This window comes from Musca vetustissima, unplaced genomic scaffold (genome assembly GCF_032173495.1).
Source record: "Musca vetustissima isolate MV318-11 ecotype Yass unplaced genomic scaffold, APGP_CSIRO_Mvet_v1 utg48603, whole genome shotgun sequence".
Classification (NCBI taxonomy): Eukaryota; Metazoa; Arthropoda; class Insecta; order Diptera; family Muscidae; genus Musca; species Musca vetustissima.
Window position 1 is genome coordinate 304 of NW_026886019.1, and position 23,507 is coordinate 23,810.

General features: G+C 34.9%; 1 protein-coding gene across 1 annotated transcript; it reads left to right on the forward strand.

Annotated features, from left to right (window-relative positions):
• Window positions 1-13,952: 13,952 nt before the first annotated feature.
• LOC133333465 (eclosion hormone) lies at window positions 13,953-23,241 on the forward strand. The gene is made up of 3 exons (XM_061541783.1): window positions 13,953-13,981; window positions 22,818-22,937; window positions 23,013-23,241. Exons 2-3 carry the CDS (start codon window positions 22,826-22,828, stop codon window positions 23,195-23,197), a joined length of 297 nt encoding a protein of 98 aa, XP_061397767.1. The 5' UTR covers window positions 13,953-13,981; window positions 22,818-22,825; the 3' UTR covers window positions 23,198-23,241.
• The last annotated feature ends 266 nt before the right edge of the window (window positions 23,242-23,507 follow it).

Sequence of the window (23,507 nt, forward strand, 5' to 3'; positions counted from 1 at the left end):
GTGCCCCATTTACCTTAAATCGGACGAACCTATATATGGGAGCTATATCTAAATCGGAACCGATTTTCTCGAAACTTGGCACACATCATTCTGGACCTAATTCAGTACGCTGTGCCAAATTTTATGCAAATCGAAGGATATAGAAGGACTTTGGTGCCCCATTTACCTTAAATCGGACGAACCTATATATGGGAGCTATATCTAAATCGGAACCGATTTTCTCGAAACTTGGCACACATCGGTCTGCACCTAATTCAGTACTCTATGTCAAATTTCATGCAAATCGAATGATATAAAGGGACTTTGGAGCCCCATTTACCTTAAATCGGACGAAAATATATATGGGAGCTATATCTAAATCTGAACCGATTTTTATGAAAATTTACACACATCATTCTAGACCTAATACATTACGCTGTGCCAAATTTCGTTCAAATCGAAAGATATATAGGGACCGTTTACATTAAATCGGACGAAAATATATATGGGAGCTATATCTAAATCTGAACCGATTTTTCGCAATTTCAATAGGGTTCGTCCTTGGGCCAAATAAGTGACTTGTGCCAAATTTCATCCAAATCGGATCATAAATGCGACCTGTACTTTGTTTACAATTTAACATCTACAGACGGACGGACGGACATGCATAAATCGATTCAGAGAGTGATTCTATGCATATTCTCAAAAGGAACCACGTGTCTATATCGTTTCCTTTTGCCTGTTACAAACGTATGCACAAAGACATAATACCCTGTACCACAGTGTGGTGAAGGGTACAAAAATATTGGAAAAACACCAAACCGAAGCCTTTGGCGCAGGCACACCCTCCTGTAAAGATGAAGATAGAACATATAGGTGACAGAAACATATAGCGTGTTGAGGATCTAGAAGGAGCCTTTTGCAAAGCTTCTGGTTACAAATAGTAGCTGCGAATAAGATACCCCAGAACCATTAAGAGATGACGTACAGATTTTATACCACCTACCCAATATGAGGTCAGAGTGGAAATTAATCAGCTGAAGAACAATAACTATTCAAGACCGGTGGTCAGATGCTGGTCAAGAGGGGTGCATGGAACCTTAGTATCCTGGAACCTTAGTATCCTGTGTCTCGTGCACAAAAGAGGAGACAAGTATAGATGACTAAGTCTCCTTCCCATCGCATATAAAGTGCTATTCAGTGTGCTGTGTGAACGACTGAAACCAAGACATAACACCATACCATAACCATTGACCAGATTTTCACTCTGCGCCAGATCGTGGAAAAGACCCATGAAAAACACTTCGACACATTCCACCTATTCATTGACTAAAAAGCCGCATTCGAGCGGTAACAACCACCTTTAAACAAACTGAGAAAGAGTCTGCCAAAGTGGGTCTGGCAGTAAACGACGAGAAGACCAAGCTGATGGTATCAACGCGCAATACGTCCAGTAGACTCGGACCAACTGTGGAACTTGAGAACTACAGCTTCGAGATAGTTAAAGATTTTATATACCTTTTTGAAATTCGGAAAGGATAGTGTTGGTCAACAGATGCTACTATGGTCTAGGTAAGCAGTTCAGAAACAAGGCCAATTCCAGCCAGACCAAAACTTATCCTAGAGATCTATGGACCGATCTGCGTTGACGGTGAATATCGCCGTCGAATGAACCATGAGTTGTATCATCTATTCTCGGACATCGACATAGTCAGACATATCAAGCTGCAGCGATACGTTGGCTAGGTCATGTTGTGAGAATGGATGAGGATGCCCCAGATCAAAAGGCACCAGCGAACCAGTTGAAGATTTACGCAGAAGGGGAAGGCATGAATTCGATGAAAAGATAAGAAAAACTGCACATAAGATGGTCGCGCCTGGAAATCTTTTTTAATTTCGTCTTATGGAAATGTTCTTCCTCTAGCCATCAAGTAAGTATGTAGTAAGTAGCTGTTTTTGTAATGTTGACCCTTTGTGGGGTCCAATGGATCCGACTTGATGTAGGTTTGGTAAAATATTACGATTAGCAAAATTTGGATCAAATCGAATTCGATTGATATTAAATTTTAAAACGGATGATTCTCGCATTCGTGATTGATCCAGGCTTGTGAATAATATTATGATGTGCAATATTTGGAAGCAATTTGAATATTGCGTTAAATTTTTATCAGATTGTAAAATGTTCTAAACTGTGACCCTTTTTGGGACTGGATAAATTAAGTCCAAATTGTATCAAACGGATTCAGTCAAAAAAAAAATAAATAAATGGGGTGAGGCACCTTTTGCCATATCAACGAGTATACACCCCCATGATTATACCCTAAACCCTATGACTTGGCTGAGGGTATACTTATGGTTACGATTTTCTATATCCATTCTTTTTTGTCATGCCTCCTTATAAAGATCCCGCCCATTTTTTGTATTTTTAACATTTTTGCCGAATTTTACAATAGAAGGGACTGTAATTTTGTATTCTGGACTTATGGAGGACGAGAAACAATTTTTTTAAAATTTACCCTATTTAAACATAGGTATAAAGGTCCCACCACAGTCTCGATATTTAGTCAATGTATAATATTGCAACCTATTTCTTTATGCATTCAATACTAATACCATCTTGATTTTTAAAACCGAAGAAAGCATACCACATCCTTTAGACATATAAACAGATTACCTCTGCAATCTCTTTTCTGTTGATCTGTGTAATATATCTGTGTATGTATGTAGGTAAAACGATTTTCTCAAAAGTAGAACATGTTAAAAGGATATTCAAATACATGTGTATCTGGACAATGTATTATTAGAGAAAATATACATATGTACACATTACACACATACATTTTACATATATACATATGTAAATATGTATACATTTATATGTCAAAGGTATACAACACACATATACAAATACATACATTGTTTCCTAACACATACATACATACGATGCGATATATGACACAATATACAAAGTGCAAAGAGCAATATTACATTTTGATCAGATTTCAGCAAAATTTAATTAAAATGTTTAAAAATCTTTTGTCAGCATCTGAGCAGCAGCAGCAGTAGCAGCCGAATCGAGAGTTTAGAGAGAAAGATACTTCATTTACAGTCCATGTCCGTACGTACATTTTTCAGTATAGGTTGCATAATATAATTGTCTATTTTGCATTGATTTTACTTGGCTTTTGAAGAATAAATTGAAAAAAAAAACAAAAAACATGTTATCATATTAATACCGTAATGTATATAATATTGAGAACAAAAAAATAAAAAAGGTTCAGGCCAAAGTAATCTGTTTTAATTTATTTTTTATATTTTTTGTATATATTGTCATACAGCAAAGATCCATTATAATTGATATCGGGCGATAATTAAAATAAAATCAATTTTTTTTTTAATTTTAGAATAGAATAGAAAGTTAAACGCAATTGTGTGTGTTATTAGGACATGAGGTATTTACGCAGCCCACTGAACCATATACACATTGAACTAGAAATAGGACTATATTATGATGTAAACAAGCAACACAAATAATACGCAATTTTTTAAAATTATATGGAGAGCAATATTTTACAATCATCAAAATTACTTTGCATATGTTAAATGGTGCACACTAGGGTTTTGATGTTTGGTTTTTTTTTTTGTTTGTGGCGGAATCTTTCCATGGAGACTATGTCAAAACATGGACCCTAAGCATTATGGCTAATGAGGATATATACACTTCGATTCGATAAAAATATGCCCCATCGAAATACTCGTTTAAGCCCCATGTTTCTTTGGACCAAATCCGTTTCAGAAAATTTGGATTCGATTTACAAATGTCCGTCCGTCTGGCCGACTGGTGCTCATGATAATTTTCGAAGGGAGTAATCCATTTTATCCAAACTTAGCATACCTTAATGTTTCTTCGAAACTTAGTTCATGTTCGAAGATGGGGGAATATCGGTCCACTCCTCCTTGTACCTCCCCACACTTACTTACATAGCTTGTTTGTTACAGAACGGTTGTTTTATAAGCCGAGCTTAAAAACGATTTCCAAGCGAGTTGGTCTTGTGCGCATCTTCTCCAATATGAAACATCACGTTCCAAGATGTGGTTTTCTACTCGGTCTTTCCATCTCCTTCTACGGGAACCATCAGTTGGCTCGCTTTTATATGCCTTTTGAGCTGGGACATTCTCATTCATTCGCACAACATGGCCTAGCCATCGTAGTCGCTGCATCTCGATACGTCTAACAATGCTGATGTCCGAGAATAGCTGGTACAACTCATAGTTCATTCGACGGCGATATACACCATCGACGCAGATCGGCCCAAAGATATTTCGGAGAATTTTTCTTTCAAACGCTCGAAGAGCTGCCTTATTTGCTTGCGCAAGTACCCATGGTTCAGATCTATACAACAGCACGTATAATATCAGCGTCTTTTAGAGTGTGAGCTTGGTCTGGCGGGAGGTGACCTTGTTTCTAAACTGCTTACATAGGCCATAGTAGTATCTGTTGGCCAACACTATCCTTCTCCGAATTTTAAAGCAGATGTTATTAGTTTTGTTTATGGCGGTACCGAGGTACATAAAATCGTTCGCTACCTCTAAGCTGTAGTTCTCAAGTACCACAGTTGGTCCGAGTCTACTGGACGAGTTGCTCGTTGATACATTAGCTTGGTCTTTTCGCCATTTACTGCAGATAGTCCCACTTTGGCAGCCTGCATCTCAATTTGTTCAAATAACCGCTCGCAATGTTCGACCCATTATGTCGACGTCATCGGTGTAGGCAAGTAACATATGCTTTCTGGTGTTTGTATCAGCGTCTTTTAGAGTGTGAGTTTGGTCTGGCGGGAGGTGGCCTTGTTTCTAAACTGCTTACATAGACCATAGTGGTATCTGTTGGCCAACACTATTCTTCTCCGAATTTCAATTAGTTCTCCGAATTTTTATTAGTTTTGTTTATGGCGATACCGAGGTACATAAAATCGTTCGCTACCTCTAAGCTGTAGTTCTCAAGTACCACAGTTGGTCCGAGTCTACTGAACGTCTTGCGCGTTGATACCATCAACTTTGGCAGACTCCTTCTCAATTTGTTCAAAGGTTCGCTCTCAATGTTCGACCCATTATGTCGATGTCATCGGCGTAGGCGAGTAACATGTGTTGTTTGGGGTACAGAGTGTCATTTCTGTTCACCTTTGCCTTTGGTATGACCTTTCTCAGCAGGATTTTAAAAAGGTCACACGACAAACTGTCACCTAGTCTGAATCTTCGTTCGGTACTGGAGCGCTCCGAGTGGTCCTTTGCGACTATAACTGATGACCTTGTGCCTTTTAAAGTTATCCTGTATAGCCGTATTAATTATGCAGGAATGCCGAACGCAGACATTGCTTTCAACACTCCTAAATGGATAGGGTTTTTTCCAGGATTTGGCGCAGAGTGAAAATCTAGTCAATGGTGGACGTGCCAGGTATGAAGCCGCATTGGTATGGTCCAATAATGTCAGATTCAGTCGTGCGATGGAAAGGAGACTTATTCCTATAAAGTTGGCACATATCGTCTTCTCTCCTTTTCTGCGCACGGGATACCGAATGATGGGGTTCCAATGATTGGACATGCATTCCTCTAGCCAAATTGTACTAATCAGCTGGTGCATGCTCCTGACCAGCATCTGACCACCAATCTTAAATAGTTCGGCCGATTAACTGCTATTCTGACCTCATCTTGGCTACGTGGTATACAATCTATACCGTCAACTCTTATTGGTTCTGTGGTATCTTCTTCGCCGATACTAGAAGCTCCTTCGAAATCCTCAAAACGTTGTCTGTATCTGTCACCAGATTTCCTAGTTCATCTCTACAGGAGGATGTGACTGCATCAAAGGCTTCGGTTTGGTTTTTTTACTCGTTGGTAAATTTTCCGAACTTTATTTTGACTCTTGTACATTTCGATTTGCCCCCGCTTACATTTTTCTTGTTTTTTTTTTCTTCTTTTGTCTGAAAATACGTTTCTCCTCTCTGCCTGTCTCCCAATAATTCTCTCTAGCATTAGGTGTTGCAACTGTCTGCAGGGTTGCCCTATACGCTGCGTTTTTCATATTAGTAGCATTACGACACTCCCGATCGTACCACGGATTTCTTGATAGTGGTCTTTGGTACCCAAGTGTTGACTTTGCTACTGATTGTAGGGAGTGGGCAATTCTTTGCCATTGTGCTTCTATATCCATATCGGGATAAGATGTGCTTTCGTCAACCTGTTGGGTAAGTTGAACGGAGTAGGGATCTGCTACCTGTTGTGTTTACAGCTTTTCGACATCGAGTTTCCATGTTGTGTTAGATCGACCTTTGCTACTGCATTAAGATATGTGATAATTGGCTACTGCAAGGTAATGGTCCGAATCTATATTCGCTCCTCAGATCGATGAAGCATCTAAAACACAACATGATCGATTGGATTTCTCATTGCTTGATCAGTGGCCTTGTGTATATCGAGATGTTTGAATCTGGCGCTGCTAACTACCATGTTTTGTCTACCGCGAAGGAAACATCCGTTGTCGGATGTTTCTTCAAGGAAGCTGAATTTCCAACGGTGGGCCCAACCTTTTTTCCCTTCTAGGCACTCGTAAAAATGTCTTCGGTCTGTTTGGTCTTTGGCTTCCGTCAGAGCATGGGTGCAAATAAGACTTCGCTTTTATAGATTATAGCAATTCGCTTATCTACTGGAGTGAATCTGGAGACGAGGTTTTTTATTCTCCTATTAACCATAAATCCGCAGCCAAACTCACGTCTCGTTTCATGGCAGGTATAATACAGGGCGTAATCATCTCATTTACTTACGCCTGCCCTTTCCATCGCATTTCTTGATCATACATCCACCAAAGCGAAATCTGCGCCTGTTCTGTACAACGTGCGCACATTCCCAGTGCAGATACATAAATCGTGGACCATTATACTTGTGCGGAGCTCGTTGCTTTTTCATGGTAGAGTAGTGTGGGCCACTAACCCGATGTCTCAGTCCATTTTTTTATAGTTCTTATGGGTGAACTTGCGGCACATATCAGCTCACTATTTCAATTGTGATGAATAAAGCTTCTCCATAATAAGAGTGGGCTCTGCCAAGTTGAAGCCAATCAGAGCCGTTGTTTGGTATATACCATTCCCTACGTCATCATTCCAAAATGACCCTCGATCAAATGTTAATCCTTGTTGAAGAGGTGTCAGTTGGAGAAGACCGATAGGCTCTTTTAGCAGCCTGATAAAAATATTACAATATTTGAGTTGCGGACACTTTGTGCGGGAGATACTAGAAGTAATTACTTTATAAGGTTTGGTATGATAAGAAGTAGGCTGATATACCCCATCTTCGAACCTTTCTTATGACTACAATAAATGTTACGATATGCAACGTTTGGATGAAATCGGACGGTTTGGATGAAATCGACGGCTTGTTAACGTAAACTTTTGACTTCAAATATCCCCACAAGAAGAAGTCAGGCGTCAAATCGGGCGAACGCGGTGGTCAGTTCAAATCACCACTTTTCGACATCAAACGGCCCGAAAACAAATTCTTCAGAAAATCGATTGTTATGCGACTTGTGTGCGGTGGAGCGCCGTCTTTTTGAAACCAGAACTGCCTCATACGCTTTCGACGAATAATTGGCATCACAAAATTGGTCATCATGTCGCGATAACGCATGGCCATTTTCATTTTGGAAGAAAAAAAGGCCCAATGACCGTTATCGCACTAACGCCGCACCAAACTGTGAATTTTTCGTCATGAAGAGGCACTTCTTGAATCTCCTGAGGATTTTCAGTGGCGTAAAAACGGCAATGTTGCTTATTTACGGTCCCATTCAATGTGAAATGGGCTTCATCGGACATGATAATTGTGTTCCAAAATTGCTCGTCATCTTCGGCCATTTCGACGACACTTTGGGCCAATTCTAATCGACGAGGCTTGTCCGCAGGCAACATTCTTTGCGTCAATTGAATTTTGTACGGGAACTGATGCAAATCAATGCCCAACTGCTGAGCCATGTCCAACTGCTGAGAACGGCGTTTTTGGGATGTTCTTGGGAATCTCTCAACACTGGCTCGTACGGCAGCGATATTCTCGGCCGATCGCCTTGGTCGACTTTTATATGGCCTCTTCGGATTAGAAGGCGCACTTCTCACATTTTTTAATGTTTTAAAAGCACGTTGAGTTTTCATAATTGACTTCTTTTGTTGAATGTACATTTCAACTATTTCAGAGCGCTCGCGTGGCGAGTATTGGTTCATGGTAAAAATCTGCTTGGACTGACGCTTCAAACGCAGTATGTCATTAAGCGATGTGACATCTCTGTCAAAAGTTATGACGTTGCCAGATGGGTCCGTCGAATATGGGCAACCCTGTATCGTGTGAAAATTTTGTAAATAGCTTTGCGTCCAACCAATATTGGGTCTAGGACATATTTTCATCGTAGCAAAGCCATTAGCAATAAGGCAGAGGGTATAATTAATTTTTTACTAAGGTTTGACTATTTTGTAGTAGAGGTATCAGAAGGAGCGGGCTAAAATCGGTTCATATTTTCCAACAGCCAGACCAAGAGTCGGACAGGCATTTGTAAATTTGTCCAAATTGTCTAAAATGGATTTGTTAAAAAAAAACTTGGAGTGTATAACCAATATTGCGATGTGACACATTTTATATCCTTGCAAAGTTTACAAATCCTCGCTAGCCATAATGATTAAAATTTGGAAATAAACGGATCGGACGAAAATTTGGATATTATGATATCACTAAAGAATTTACCTTACATCGGCTCACTAAGACCTTTTAATATCATTGTATTGCAAGTTTTCAACAACCATGCATTATCTCACCCATCGACAACCTGGTCGTTAATATGTTAATCACTTATCCCCCAAACTATTTTATATAAACAGATAATGAAAAACTTATAGTATGAAAGTCATTACAAAAATATGTTAAACCACTTTCATTACTACAGCATGCTTTTATCAGCTCCCTTTAACAAAGTTCGGAATTCGATACCAAATTTTTTAATATCGATAAAATACACAACATTTTAAATGTCATTCTCATGCTCAGTTTCCCTGCTTTAAAATGACAACAACATATCCATTTAACGACAAAAACACAAAATCCCCATTTAACTTTGCAGCACACCTGCAGCAAAGCAAAAACAGCGGCTATAGCTCAACTCATTTCAAACACCTTCGGTAAAGTGAATGAAAAAATTCAATAAAAAATTTTCCCAAAAGCAGCTTAATTAAATGAGCGTTTGTTATTTGTGTAAGCGAGTGTGAATGTGCATATGTGAGTGTGTGTGTGTTCGTATGCCTGTTTTTTATATCCATATGACATTGAACTGATAAATCTCCTTTTATTATTTTTTCACCATATGTGAAAAAAGAATACGGCTCGATAATAATTTAATAATGTAACAATTAATTTTTAATTAAATAGCTATTTTAATTGCATTCATAATTTCAGTGGAAAGTCTCTCCCGCTCTCTAGCGAACATTTAACGTCATTGTTGAAGGACATACAAATTAATTTTACCATTAGCACAGAGAGATAAATATAAATGCATACACACACATATGTGTGTCAGTATGTAGGTGTGATGTGGTAGATATGACTTTCACTTTCTTATTTGGGATTAACATTTTTTTCATATGGTTGGAATAATTGCCGAACTTTGCATGTGAGGGAAAATAATAAACGAGTTTAAATAAAGTATGTGATTAAAGTAAAAAAGTAAGTAAAAAACAACTGTCTATCAAACAATGGAACAATAAAATATAATTCGCAATATTGAGGATAGAGCTTTGAAATTTTGCATACACATTGTTATTGCTTCAGGATGTTGGTATTAATTGACAACGATTCCCATATATATTTGGTTTTTTAAAGATTATTTTCTCGTTGTTCAACATAACAAATTTAGCTTTTTGGGTTCTATTAGTATAATTTTTCGGCAGAAATGCCGATAAAATCGGAGAAATGATCGAAGTTGACCGACATTTTAGCAGTCGTAACATCACCCTGGAGCTAAAAATCGACCATAAAACTGTTTCAATCCATTTACACAAAGCTGGATTCAAAAAGAAACTCGATGTTTGGTTACCACACCAATTAACAGAAAAATTTAGGAAGTATCGAATTTCCATCTCCGAAGCCGTGGCCAAACGGAATGAGCTAGACCCATTTCTTAAACGGATGGTGGCTGGAGATGAGAAATGGATCACATACGATTACCCTGTGCTCCATACGATCATGGTCAAAGTGTGGTGAAACACCTCAAACGGTGGCCAAACCAGGACTAACGGCAATGAAGGTTCTGCTATGCATTACCACCAAATGCCGGAAAGAAGGGGATTATTCAGTTGCTTCCATATGGCCAAACGCTAAATTCTGATCTCTACTGTGAACAACTAGCCCGTTTGAAGGAAACAATTGACCAGAAACGGCCAGACAAAAATTTGGCCTCTAAATACTCTACCAAAATGTCGCCCATATGAATATAGATAGGACCCCGATCATTGCCAACAATTGGGTAGAAATGAAAATGAGCAATGAAAGCTTTCGAATATCGATTTCTTCTTTGATGACCCTGTATAATCTTATGAGTGAAATTTTTGTATAAGATTTGGAGATCAAAAACTCTCCTTGTGGTTTATAATTTACGTTTAAAGTATCTAAGTACGAAGAATACCCATAGGGACTCGAGATAGAAACAATATATGTTTTACAAAAATATTCCTCATTCGATTTTCTGAGTGTATGTCATATAAAAAATAACCTGCAATAGGCACAAAGAAAGATAAAAACTGTGTCTTTATGTATTTTACAATAAATTGTTCATGCCATAACTCAACAATTGACCTATGTTGAATTTTCCCTTCTGGGTTCTGAATATACTCGTCAAATGCTTTCTCGCCATAAGGAACAAAAATGCCATCGATAATAGGGAGGGACGACGAAATCAGTGAGCACTATTGATTAAAACTATATTTATGTTAATTGCTATAAAAAACTATTATTCATGCAAAATACTAACTTCTGAAATTAGTATTCGAATAAAATAGAAAACCAAAATTCATTTTTTTTTTTTTTTTGTAAAAAGTTTAATAAAATGCGCAAAATCTCTAAACTACCTAAAATTTGTATTACAATCCCCAAAATTTTGTGAATACTAATATTAATTTCAGCACTTTTTAATTGGACTAAAACTAATTTTATATTTTAAGATTTTTCTTTCTACTAATAGAAATCTACGCCGACATCTAACGGATAATTTACACACTAGTATAATAAATAAGAAGCGGGTTTGCGTCTTTACTTATGTTGGACTTAAAAACTGGGTGATTACCCATAACTATAATTACAGCACTTACCAATTGTCACCATGGACCTGCAAAGAAAGAAACAACAAGTTACATAAATTACAATTAAAATTATATCCTGAATTAAAATTATATCCTGTACTACTTATGTGCCTCTTGTCAACTATATTTGACCGTCTCCAAAATCTTTATATATATATATATATATAAAACAGTAAAGTGATGACTGATTGACTTAAGTATTCATGAAGGCCCACATGAAACGACTGAATCAAGAATCTTGAAATGTGGGCTCTTAGTCCGAAAGTTGTCAAATACGGATGGGTTTTTGGAAGTTCGTATTAGAACGGCATGATAATAAATATGGTACCATTGGTATTTTGCTAACCGTTAGAACAAGTACTCTGAAATGTGGATTGAGGGTCATTGATGGAGTGTAAGATAGATGTACCAAGGGGTTTTGGAAATTCGAACTATAAGTATCCGAAAGGTGCTAAATTTGTTACATTTTCGTAGAGCTAAAACTCGAAATTTGGAATACGAATCAAGGCTTTGTAATAGGATCGATATGAGTAGGTGGTTTTGGAAGTGTGTACTCATGTATACGAAAAGTACTAATCGGCACTAAATTTCGTACAATTTAAATTTGGAGTGAAGGATTGAGCTGGAATCGTGTACTTATGTATACGAAAAATACAAAATTATACTATATTCTATATAATTTGGATTTGGGTGAACCGAATCCAAATTCCAGGCTGGAATCCTGGAATTTGGAGTTAGGATCACTTAGAGTTTGGGGACTTTCTACCAAATGTTACTAAATTTGATACAGTTTGGATGTGGGTGAACCGATAGGTATGGAAACCTCAAATCGGGAAATAAGATTTCTATTTCATGTATTATATAGGTAGTTTTGGAAATTTACTCTAATGTGTACAAAAGCTACTAAATTTGGTACTATTTGAATTTTGGGTGAACCGATAGAGCTGAATTCCTGAAATTGGGAACACGCTTTCTATAGGTGTTATGATATAAGTAGTTATAGAAATTTGTACTTATATGTACTAAATGGTACTAAATTTATATAATTTAGATTTAAGTTATTTATTCGAACTGGAATCATGAAAATAAGAATTAATATTACTGTTGGAGTGTAGGGTTGGGATATGTAGGTAGTTTTGGAATGTCGTATGTTTGTTTACTAAATGATACTAAATTTGAATTTGGGTAAACTGGAATCATAAAATTTTTGTAAGATGATTCCCGTAAGATTGTAGGTAGAAATGGGATTTTATATTAATGTCTACTAAATATGGTAAATTTTGGATTTGAGTGAATCTATATAGCTCGAATCATGAAATGTGGAATTAGTATTAGAGATAAGAACTAAAAAAGTAATAAATGGTACCAAATTTAGTATATAGCTAGAAATAGCAGTTATTCTTATAAATATTGATTTTTTCAAGCTTTATTTTTAACCTAAGACTTAATTAAGTACAGGTTAATTAATTAAATATTGTTCGGGCCACAGTTATGGACCTTTTAGTAAATTGTTTTTGTTTTAAGAAAATGAAATACCAAATTAAAGACATTCAACATGGAACAGCGAAGACGTTTTTATTCTATAGGAATATGGGTTTCACCAGTTTGGACAAACTTAGCAAAAAAATTTCAAATTCCGATAATGAGGCTTGGGCTCTTATATGTTGGTATGACAAAATATGGACCTATATGAAAATAGCAATAAATTGTTTCGATAAAGTTGGATATGTCAAATTAAAGCAATTCAACATGAACCACATTTTCTTTTCTTAGTTGAAGAAACTTTATTGATTCTTGCCGAAACAGTTCTTGAAAATTTTTATCACCTGACCCGGAATGTGCCAGAACATAGATCTATATAGACAATTTTTGGCAATAATATATGTCAACCTTCAACAACCAGGAATGACGTATATGCATATATACATTGTGGGGTCCCCAAAAAAATATTTGGAGGTGTTGCAAACATATGGAAAGAATCAATGTACAATCCAACTTTTGCGTATAGTATAACAAGGTTTAAAAGTAATATGTTCAATTATTAAAAACATTTGAAATTAACAAATATCTTCTTAAGTACTTAAAATTTTGCACACAAATCAATAACAGATGAACATAAAGAAAACCTTCAAAATCAGTTTTTAATAGCATTATGATTGTAGCTATCTAAATATCATATGTTGAAATAATATGAACCCTTTATTAGCAACACCAGTTAAACTCAATAATATCCCCATAAACAGTTAAGCCTGATTCATTCAATTAGCCTCTAGCTATTATCCACAACTACACATATGTCGCCGATGCACACCATCACCTATGGATAATTTCACTTAACAAAAGAGAAAAAATGAATAAGACAAATCCTAATTTAATTCGGAAGAACAACACTTTGTAAAACTATTAAGAGGATAACTTCCGTTCGAGAAATCACAGTTATTGGAGTTGTCAAATGAAATTTGAGATGACCCCCACTAATTTCAAAGTACAAATTTGCAAGTATATAAACCGCAACAAACCATCGAGAAGACATCATTCGCAAATTAACAGTCGAAACAATCACTTGTTTACGTCTAACCAATTTTGTTCGAATACAATTCTTTGAAATCAATCAAAAATACCAAGTGAGTAACAAACAAAATAAAGAAAAGTGTAAAAAATAGTGAATTGTTTGTAGTTGCTAGAAAAGACAAACAAATATAATAAAAATTTAATTTCTCACGTACTATATAAGTAGATACAAGTAATTTTAGAGAAACGTCTTCAAGTGTACTCCAAAGTGTTAAAAAAAAAGCGTAGTGTATAAATAAAAAACTATAAAATATTTTCATATAAAAATTCTATAAAATTCACATAAATTACACTGCAACTTTTATTTTTGTATTTAAAAAATACTATCGAAACTTTAGAAAACCTTCCAATTTCGATACAGTTTTATGAGGAAAACCCAGTTAAAAGTGGAAAATCTCGATGAAACCATATCTACAATTGTATAAGCGACATTTTTGAAGAATATTTGAAGGTCAAAAAAATCTCATCTTTTTTTCAGTTTATGGTTAAAGAAAATAAGGACGAGAAAGGACTCGAAATAAAGGAAGAATACGTTTTACAAACATATTCCTCATCCGATTTAATCTGCAATAGAGCCATAACTCAAAAAACGTCCTATTGTGACTATATCCTTCTGGATATTTAGTATCCTCGCCAATATAATTTTAAATTAGATTCACGTTACAACCGCCAGTAGAATGAACATCTAAATACAAATGTGTTAATACCAGCAGTATCAGAAATTAAATTTGACATTTGAAAAATGTAAACTTGACATCCAAATTTGATAGAAATTTACAAGGTCTGTCAAAAAACGAACCCTTTGAAAAAATCCCCCTCAGATATAAAACACTTATCCCGTCGATTTTTTCAATTATCAATGCTCTTCTAAAACATGATTTTTTGTATAGCCAAGAATTCCTCGATTATTCTTTTACTCCCTCAAAATGCTTTCCTTTCATTGTTATCTTCAGTTTTGGGCAGAGAAAAAAACTGCGAGCATCAAGTCTGGAGAATACATTGGCCAAATGGCTATATTACTAACATTTTTATCAGAAATGTATACAATCATATCATAAACCATTGAGCGGAGTAGTTTGGTAGAATGTGGAAATTATTTAAAAGCCAATACCCACCATAATTAAAATCTTAGTATCATTTATTACCTATGTTCTCTTTCCATATCTCAACACGAATTTCCAAAACTATTTACATACATCAATTCTATACTCATACTCTAATATTAATTTCCAAATATTTAGTATTAAAGCACATCGGTTCACCAAAATCCAAATTGTTTCATATTTAGTACTTTTCGCACACATAAGTACAAATTTCCTAAATTTAGCTACATATCCCAATTCTACACGCCAACAGAAAACCTAAGTCCAAATTTCAGGATTCTAGCTCTCAAATTCTCAAAATTCAAATTGAACCAAATTTAGTACACATATGTTTGAATTCACAAAACTACCGACATACCTCTATTCTACATTCTACTCTACATTTCTACTATTCCAAATTGTATCAAATATAGTACCATTTAGTAAATTTCCAAAAACTACATCCATACCCCCAATCCTACACTCCAACAATAAACTTATTTCCAAATTTTAGTGTTCCAGATCTATCCAATCCAAATTGTACCAAATTTAGTACCATTTAGTTCACATTGTTACGAATTTTCCAACTTCCTACATACCCCAACAGTGATCCTAACTGCACATTTCAGGATTCCAGCTCCAAAGGCCGCAATTATGGCCCAAAAATCTCGAATTTTTACATGGAGAAGGGGATTGGGCCAAAGAATAAGCATGGCTGCTTTGATAATGATCTGTCAATATTTAGCGGGTCAAATGGGCCCCGACTTTTGTGTGAAAAATTACAAAATTTTGTATTCTATTGCGTATATATTTACTCTTGAAGGACATAGAGCCGAGAAGTCGATAGTATATCCAAGAGGAGGGTTTGGCCTTTAAATTGAAAGCAATTATATTGTCGTATGTACTCGGATGTGAGAGTTACACTAAAATATTTACAGGTGCTTACGTATTCAGATATTATGTAATATTTACCACACTAGAGGGCGGAAATATAGCGCTTTGAAATGTTCCATGAGGTTCCAGCCTATAATTGTCGGTGATAATCAGATAATAATTTTGGGATGAAGTGGACCGAAAACTATTTTTTTTGTGTTTTTTTTCGATTCATCTATAGACTATAAGCCGAACATCATAACACAACCCACGGTGAAGGGAATATGGACAAGTAATTAGAAGAGTTGTACTGAATATTGGTAATATTCGGAAAATATGTCGGTGTAAGGAAGAAATGCTGTATCGGGCAAGAAATATTACCCAGGCTCAGAATAAAAATCCACAGACAGATAGATTTCTGTGCTAGTTGTGTAGGGTATCGTATGGTCGGCCCCATCCGACTATACTGCTCCGCTCACAGGTTTATTAGTATAGATATATATTTACATAGATATATTTTAGTTAACCACTTGAGTGAGCCACACATACCTATAAAGGATAATCCAAATTATACTACCACTTTGTATTACAAAGAAATATTTACAATTCCAATTAAATTAATTAAAAACCAGTAATTCATATTAATGTAAATAAATTCTGCATCAACAAATCTCTTATGTTTACGGAAAAAGAAATAAACATTGAAGATAAATCCCCCATTTTGTAAACAGAAACCAAAAAAATCCCCCCAAATCAACAGGAAAATTTGATTAAATTGTTTATTAACTAAAATGTAAACAATATTTTCTACATTCTTTGTTTCAACTGGCAGGAAATATTACAAGGAATACAAAAGAATTAAACTTGACCAAAACTACGTCATAGCATACAGCTATATCTATATTTATAAATGTATGTGGATGCTTGTTGACATTAAATTATTGGGTTGATTGGTTAGTAATTGCATATATATTATTTTAATTATTGAGGCGAAAAAAAATCATGGAAAATAGTGAAACGGATCTTCAAGCGTCCGACCATTGTTGTCGAAGAGATCCTATCTGAAAGTATTCCATTGTATTGAAATGCAGAAGACATGCCATAATTTAACACTTCTTATGTCTGGCAAGCAACCTAACTACCTACCGGTTTCTTTGTGTCAATGCAACGCACTAGACATGCACTGTAGCTTTGAGTTGAATTAAAAAATATATAACAGGTATTGCGAGTTTGTCGTCCTGTTTGTAACACAGGTTCGAAAAATTATTCCGATAATAATGAGCACATTTTTGGTTAATGGTTTTAGACCTGAACGTGATAAAAAACCCCTGATGATTTGACAAGATTTTTCACAGCGACTTACAAATTAGAATTTACCTTCTTTGTTATTTGTTCCAAATCCATTCTTTCATATAGACCTTTACAATACTATGTACAAATCTTCAAAGTTTTTCTTTTTCGAATATCGTTGTTTATTGTGTCAAAATTTATTTAAAATTAATTTTCAAATATAAATTTCTTAATTCCAATATTCAATTCTTAAATTAGAACCCTTTTACTACCACATTTCGTTTTCATTATTCATTCGATTTTAATTCAATATCAGTTCCACTAATTTCTTGAATAGAATTTTCCATCAATGAAGAAGCCGAACATTCTTTGAATATTATCAAAATTTTTTTTAAATTTTATTTACATTCCTGATTACTAATCTTTGCTACAGGGTATTCACATGTTCGCCTTTCATCGAATACCGTTCACATTTGTTTATGGCTTAAAATGACACGCGCTGAATGAAACCAGTTACATGGTGCGTGTCGAATATCTGTATACGGCAGAATAGTCTTGTCCACATTATTTTAATTTTTTTACTATAAAAGATTTTGTTTTGCACTAAATTATTTAAATTCTTTTAATATCATAGGCGCTGTAATAAATACAAAAACTACAAAAAAAAATATAAAAAAATTTGCATACAAAACGTGAGAAATTTTGAAAACCGGTATATTTGAAATGAAATGTTTTGAGCAGATTACTACAAAACACATTTCGATTGTAATTTGATTATTGGAATATTAAAATCAGGCGCTTAAAATTCTGAATTTAGAAATTAAATTATGTGTATTATTTATATTTAAATTTCAAAAGGAATAATTCGAATTATAAATAAACGAAGCCTAGTATGCTTACAAAAATTGGGAACTTTTGGTTTTCTGAAATAGTGAAACATAAGCGCAGAGTTCATCATTTTAAAAAAGTACTTAAATTTTGTACTCGATCAGAATGCCAAATTAAAGCCAATTCGGTTGAAAAATGTAAGCATTGATTATTTTTGGTGGAGAACACTATAGGTGTTCTATGCAGAATACCCTAAGGACTAACGTCGAGGACTTCTACATATTTATAAAAAAATATATGAGATCTACTAATTCCAATAGAAAACTCGGTGGTCTCCTATTCATAAATAAGAGCTTGAAGTACTCTCTTCGATATAAAAGACCCTGTTGTCTTCTATTCCGACTTAAAAGTGCAGTTGAAAAAATAGCGATATAGTTCATCCTCAAATTTGGTCATAATTAGATCAGGGGAAATAATTTTAAAATTTAGGGGTTTCGGGGGAAATGTTATGTTTCCAACAAAACTGTGCATACCTTGTTTAAATTTGAAATATACCCAATTTGTTTGAAAAACGTTCACAAAAACCGCTGAATAATGGATGGTATGTTTCAGGGTTACTACCCCGAAACTAATGTAAATATTGCTAGTTTTTGGTATGAACATTTTCCATCCAATGAGAATCCTGCCCTAAACAGTACACCAACATTCTTAATTTTTGCTGAGACTCTTGACATTGTATTTCTATTTTTCACAAAGGATGTAAGAATGTAGCGATGTCAAATTTTGTTCATATCCTATATAGAATAGTTGCATTAAATCTGTGAACAGGAAATTGTTCTATGATTACGGAAAAAACATAGCTCAAAGGGTTAATAACGATCGATAGCGGATCAAATGTATCCAGATGTGAAAAGTGATTAAAATTTGCATCCTATGGGGTATATATTTACTACTGAAGACAGGATATGTTGACCATTAAATTTATACCAATTATATGGCTGTATGCATTCGGGTAAGAGTGTTCTACGTAAATATTTAGTATCACCATCACCATACTAGAGGGCGTAATGTAGCGCTGATGGCTATGAAAGTTTGCTTGGGGTTCCGGTTATGGTCAAGATGATATTTGTGGTATGAAATGGAACGAAAAATTTATTTTTGTCTGATTTTCTAGTCACTTTAAACGTCACAGTTATCATCAAAACATCACAAATTTTCCATGGTGATTGCGATCTGACCAACTAATTCGAATGGATGTCTTGATCATAAACTGTCAAATAAATGAAAACTTTTTTGTGTAAAATAGCAAAATTTTAATCTTATGGAGTACATTTATACTCCGGATACCATTATTCGGAAAAAAATCCCACAGAGTAGCTTTTGAGCTCTAATCGTTCAAAAGTGTGCAAATTTCGCGTAATACCACTCAGGCTCGGATATAGATCCGCAGGTACTTAGAGCTCAGTGGAAGTTGTCGTGGGAAAATACTATAGTTAAGCAATCTAGTTCACTTAGCGGATCGAACATTCTCGTCCCTCTCCTTTGCTCTTTATAGTTTCTTTACTCCATACAGTTACTTTGCTCTTTATTGTTCTTTTGCTCCAAATAGTTCCTTTGAATCTCTCTCTCTCTCTTTCATCGTTCTTTTTGTTTTTTTTTTTTCATATAGTTCCTTTACTCCATACAGTTCCTTTGCTCCATATAGTTCCGACTCCTACATAGTTCCTTTGTCTTTCGTCATTCCTTTTTTTTCTTGTTTTTTCTATATATAGCTCCTTTGCTCCATATAGTTCCTTTGATCCATACAGTTCCTTTGCTCTTTATAGTTCCAACTCCTACATGGAATATCTTTGTTTTTTTTTCGCCCACATAGTTCCGTGGTGATTTGTTAATAAATGCATAAATTGAAAATTGTGCAAAAATGAAAAAAAAAATGAAATGAAGCTACAGAATTCAACTGCAGGACGATAAGCACAAAATACTTTTTTTATAAATAAATGAAAATATTTAAAACAAAAATTATAATAATAATAAAATTAAACTATTTACACAATTTTAAATACGAACGAATGAAGAATATGGGAATAACGGGACGGTATCAAACAAAAAAACGAGATCAGAAAAAAAATAACGAGAAAAAAGGATAAGAAAACGAACGAGATCAGAAAAAGGAACAATATTAATTAAAGAGCTGGAACTAGTTCCGATCGTTCCTTTCTCCGAATAGTTCCAATGAACTAGTTCGTTCCGGAACTACCCAACTCTAAAAAATACGTTTCTGGTGTTTATGTGACCTTGTGACTTCAAGGTCCGCCGATGGAATATATATCCTTAAACGTAGAACATTGAGTGGCTTATTAAAACAAAACATGTAACATGTTTTTGAATTCCCATACTTTTTTAAATTCCCATGTTGTTCAAAATGGTGTGATCAATTTCGAGCGAAAGTGCGGCTCGAAAGCATAGCTGTGTTCAATATGTTACGAAATGTGTTCAATAAAAAAAAACATATGTTTCATTAGAATTTGCAATTTGCTGGCTTATTAATTGCCCTGGTTTCTACCAGAAAAAGTCTAACGATACTGGAACGTGTTAAAATAAGCATTTATGGCATTTTAAGCCAACTCTCTGGCTTTCATACACAAGAGTATCATTCCCGAAAGCCTGCAGTTAGCAGCTACCTTAAGATTTCTGGCTATTGGTGGGCAAATGATTTAAAAATAAGTGTTGATCGCACAACAATGTGTAAAATATTGTGGAGAGTAATGAATGTCCTGGAAGACAAAGTGTGTGCAAGCTGTGGACAGCTGCAGATCAGGATCCAGCCATGATGCTTTTATTTGGCATATGAGTGCAGCTAGGCAGCATTAACAAAAGAGGAAATGGTATGCAAAATAGTTGGCTTCTAGGAGACAGTGGTTACGCTTTAGAAACATTTTTGATGACACACATCTGCAAAAATATTAGTAAAAGGACTATTGGAAATCTTAAAAGTAGATTTTTTATAGATTCTATTTATATTTTGATCATATGGTGGTTCAGTTGCCAGATTGATCTCAAAAATGTTACGCGCTGTTTTTGATAAAAGGAGACCTTTTTTATTTTCTTTAATTTTACTATAAAAACGAATGTAAATACTGTATTTTTTAAATATATATTGTAAAAACACGTTAAATATTACTTTTCAACTTGTACGTGCTCAGAAAAACACGTACGATCTCATATCGTTTTCAATCCACAAGGCTATATGTGCTCGAATTATATTCCCAATATTTTTTGGGAATTCTGAATGGAGCACACCAAATTTGGGAAAATGTTTCACATTCGAGCAAAATCGAAATGCAGCACATGGGCGATTATCTCTAAAGCGTCTAAATTCTAACCAGACAGATATAAGACTATTTTTATGGGGGACGGATATGCCCCATCATATACCCAAACTACCCCGGGTAAGGGCATCTGACTTTTTTGACAAAACTCTAAAAATATGTTACTAATACCAATTTTTCGAATTTAATTGATCCAAAAGGTTCCAATAGTTCTCTGAATTTATTGTTTCACCCTTTTGCGGAAAATTATCAATAAAATACCACTCAAGTCCCAAAAGCCGTTACCATAACCTTACCAACCGATTGAATTGTTTTTGCCTTCTTTGGAGCACTTCCTCCAGATTCAATCCATTGTTTGGATTGTTTTTTTGTCTCTGTTATGAAACGACGCATAAAAACTGTTTTCGCTTAAAACGATCCAAACACGCTTGAGAAATGTTCATTCTTATGCGTTTTTGATCGACTATTAACAAATGCGGCACCCATCTTGCAGAAAGCTTTTTCGTCTGTAGTCGAATTGGAACTTAACTGAATGGGAACTTAACTAATTGAGCACAGAAGAAATAAACAATTTTTCGGCACTTTTCAAAAAAATCGAATAGGCTTGTAATTTACAAAATTTGATTTTTATATGTTAAATATTTTATAAAATGAATAAAATATAAATAATTTAACACTTTCACACTTTTATTATCATTACAAAATGATATATGATTTTATTGACCCAATATTATGTAATAGCCTTGTACCACTAACCATTAGAATTTGGCGAATTATGTTGTTTTCGACTGCGTACTAAATCAGGTTTTTGCTAGAATAAAATTAACATAAGAATGTAAATGAATTCAGTGGACACGCGATTCAATAATGATATTCAAAATAAAAAGATTAGAAATACGAATATGTTAAAAAAAAATCCTGTTACAAAAGCTACACCCGAGAACTGAGATTACAACCAATAAAACAACTAATTAATACATAATTAAGTTAAACGAGAAATTAATAAGCCACCAACAAACCGACAGAAAGACAGACATTCATAGTGGCAATTCTGCTCAAGCTCAACTTGCCTTGGCTTGGCTTTTGTTTAACTGGATTTGGTACTTTTTTCGAACTTTCTTATAAAGAAAAAAATGCCGGCAGGAGAGTTTGCGACGCGTTTTTTTGCGTGCTAGAATATGGAGATTACTAAAGAGAGTTGCTGTTGGTTGGTTGGTCATAACGACTTCGACTCCGTATGGTTATAAAAACCATACAAAAGCCTGGTTTAATATTGAAAAGTTTTTATTTCAAAACAATCAGCTACCGTAAAAGCATTAAAACCGTGTTTTTATAACCTTAAACAATATTTTTTTCCTTGTATGGAACATCAAATTATTGAAGAGATTTTTATTAATTTCAAAGAAAAGCAAAAAGGTGTTTATTTGTATTTTAGTGAATATTTAAAAAAACATAATTCGAAATATGTTTTCTCCTTCTCTTTCCAGCCTACAAAATGTTCTCTTCAAAATCCGTTGCCGTTATCTTCACCGTAGTTGCCATTTGCTTTGCCGTAATTGAAATTAGCCAGGCCATGCCTTCAATTGGCCACTATGGCAAGAGGTTTGGTAAGTAGTCTCAACAACAACAAAAATTCTACAATTTCTCACTTTTAAACTTTATTCTTTGTCCCTTTCCCGCAGATCCCATGGGTGGCATTGATTACATTCAAATCTGTTTGAATAACTGTGCTCAATGTAAGAAAATGTTCGGTGACTATTTCCAAGGTCAAACCTGTGCCGAGTCATGCCTTAAATTCAAGGGCAAAGCTATTCCAGACTGTGAAGATTTCCCCTCAATTGCTCCATTCTTGAATGCTTTGGATTAGATTGGAAGAGACCCCCTACCCATTATGAAGAGGTTGATATGTTGATTTGATATAACGATTATGAGGATAACTGAGATACCCAACAAATGCTACTAAAACCCCTCCCAAGACCATACCACAATATACTGCGTATTGTAGTAGGTCAGGGTCAACAAAAAACCATTTTGGTTTTTTTATATTTTTTTTCTGGTTATTTTTTGCCTAACCCACCTACATACCTTTTGTTACAGCTGTGATTTTTTTGTATATTTATAATTTAATGTGGTAATTTAATATTTTAGTTTTCTTGTGTCTGGTGTCTTTAACGCGT

Excerpts from the sequence above, each read along its gene's own strand:
- LOC133333465 (XM_061541783.1), top strand. The coding sequence starts at position 22,826 with ATGTTCTCTTCAAAATCCGTTGCCGTTATCTTCACCGTAGTTGCCATT. Across the intron at positions 22,938-23,012 it reads CCACTATGGCAAGAGGTTTG|ATCCCATGGGTGGCATTGAT; the intron begins GTAAGTAGTCTC and ends CCTTTCCCGCAG.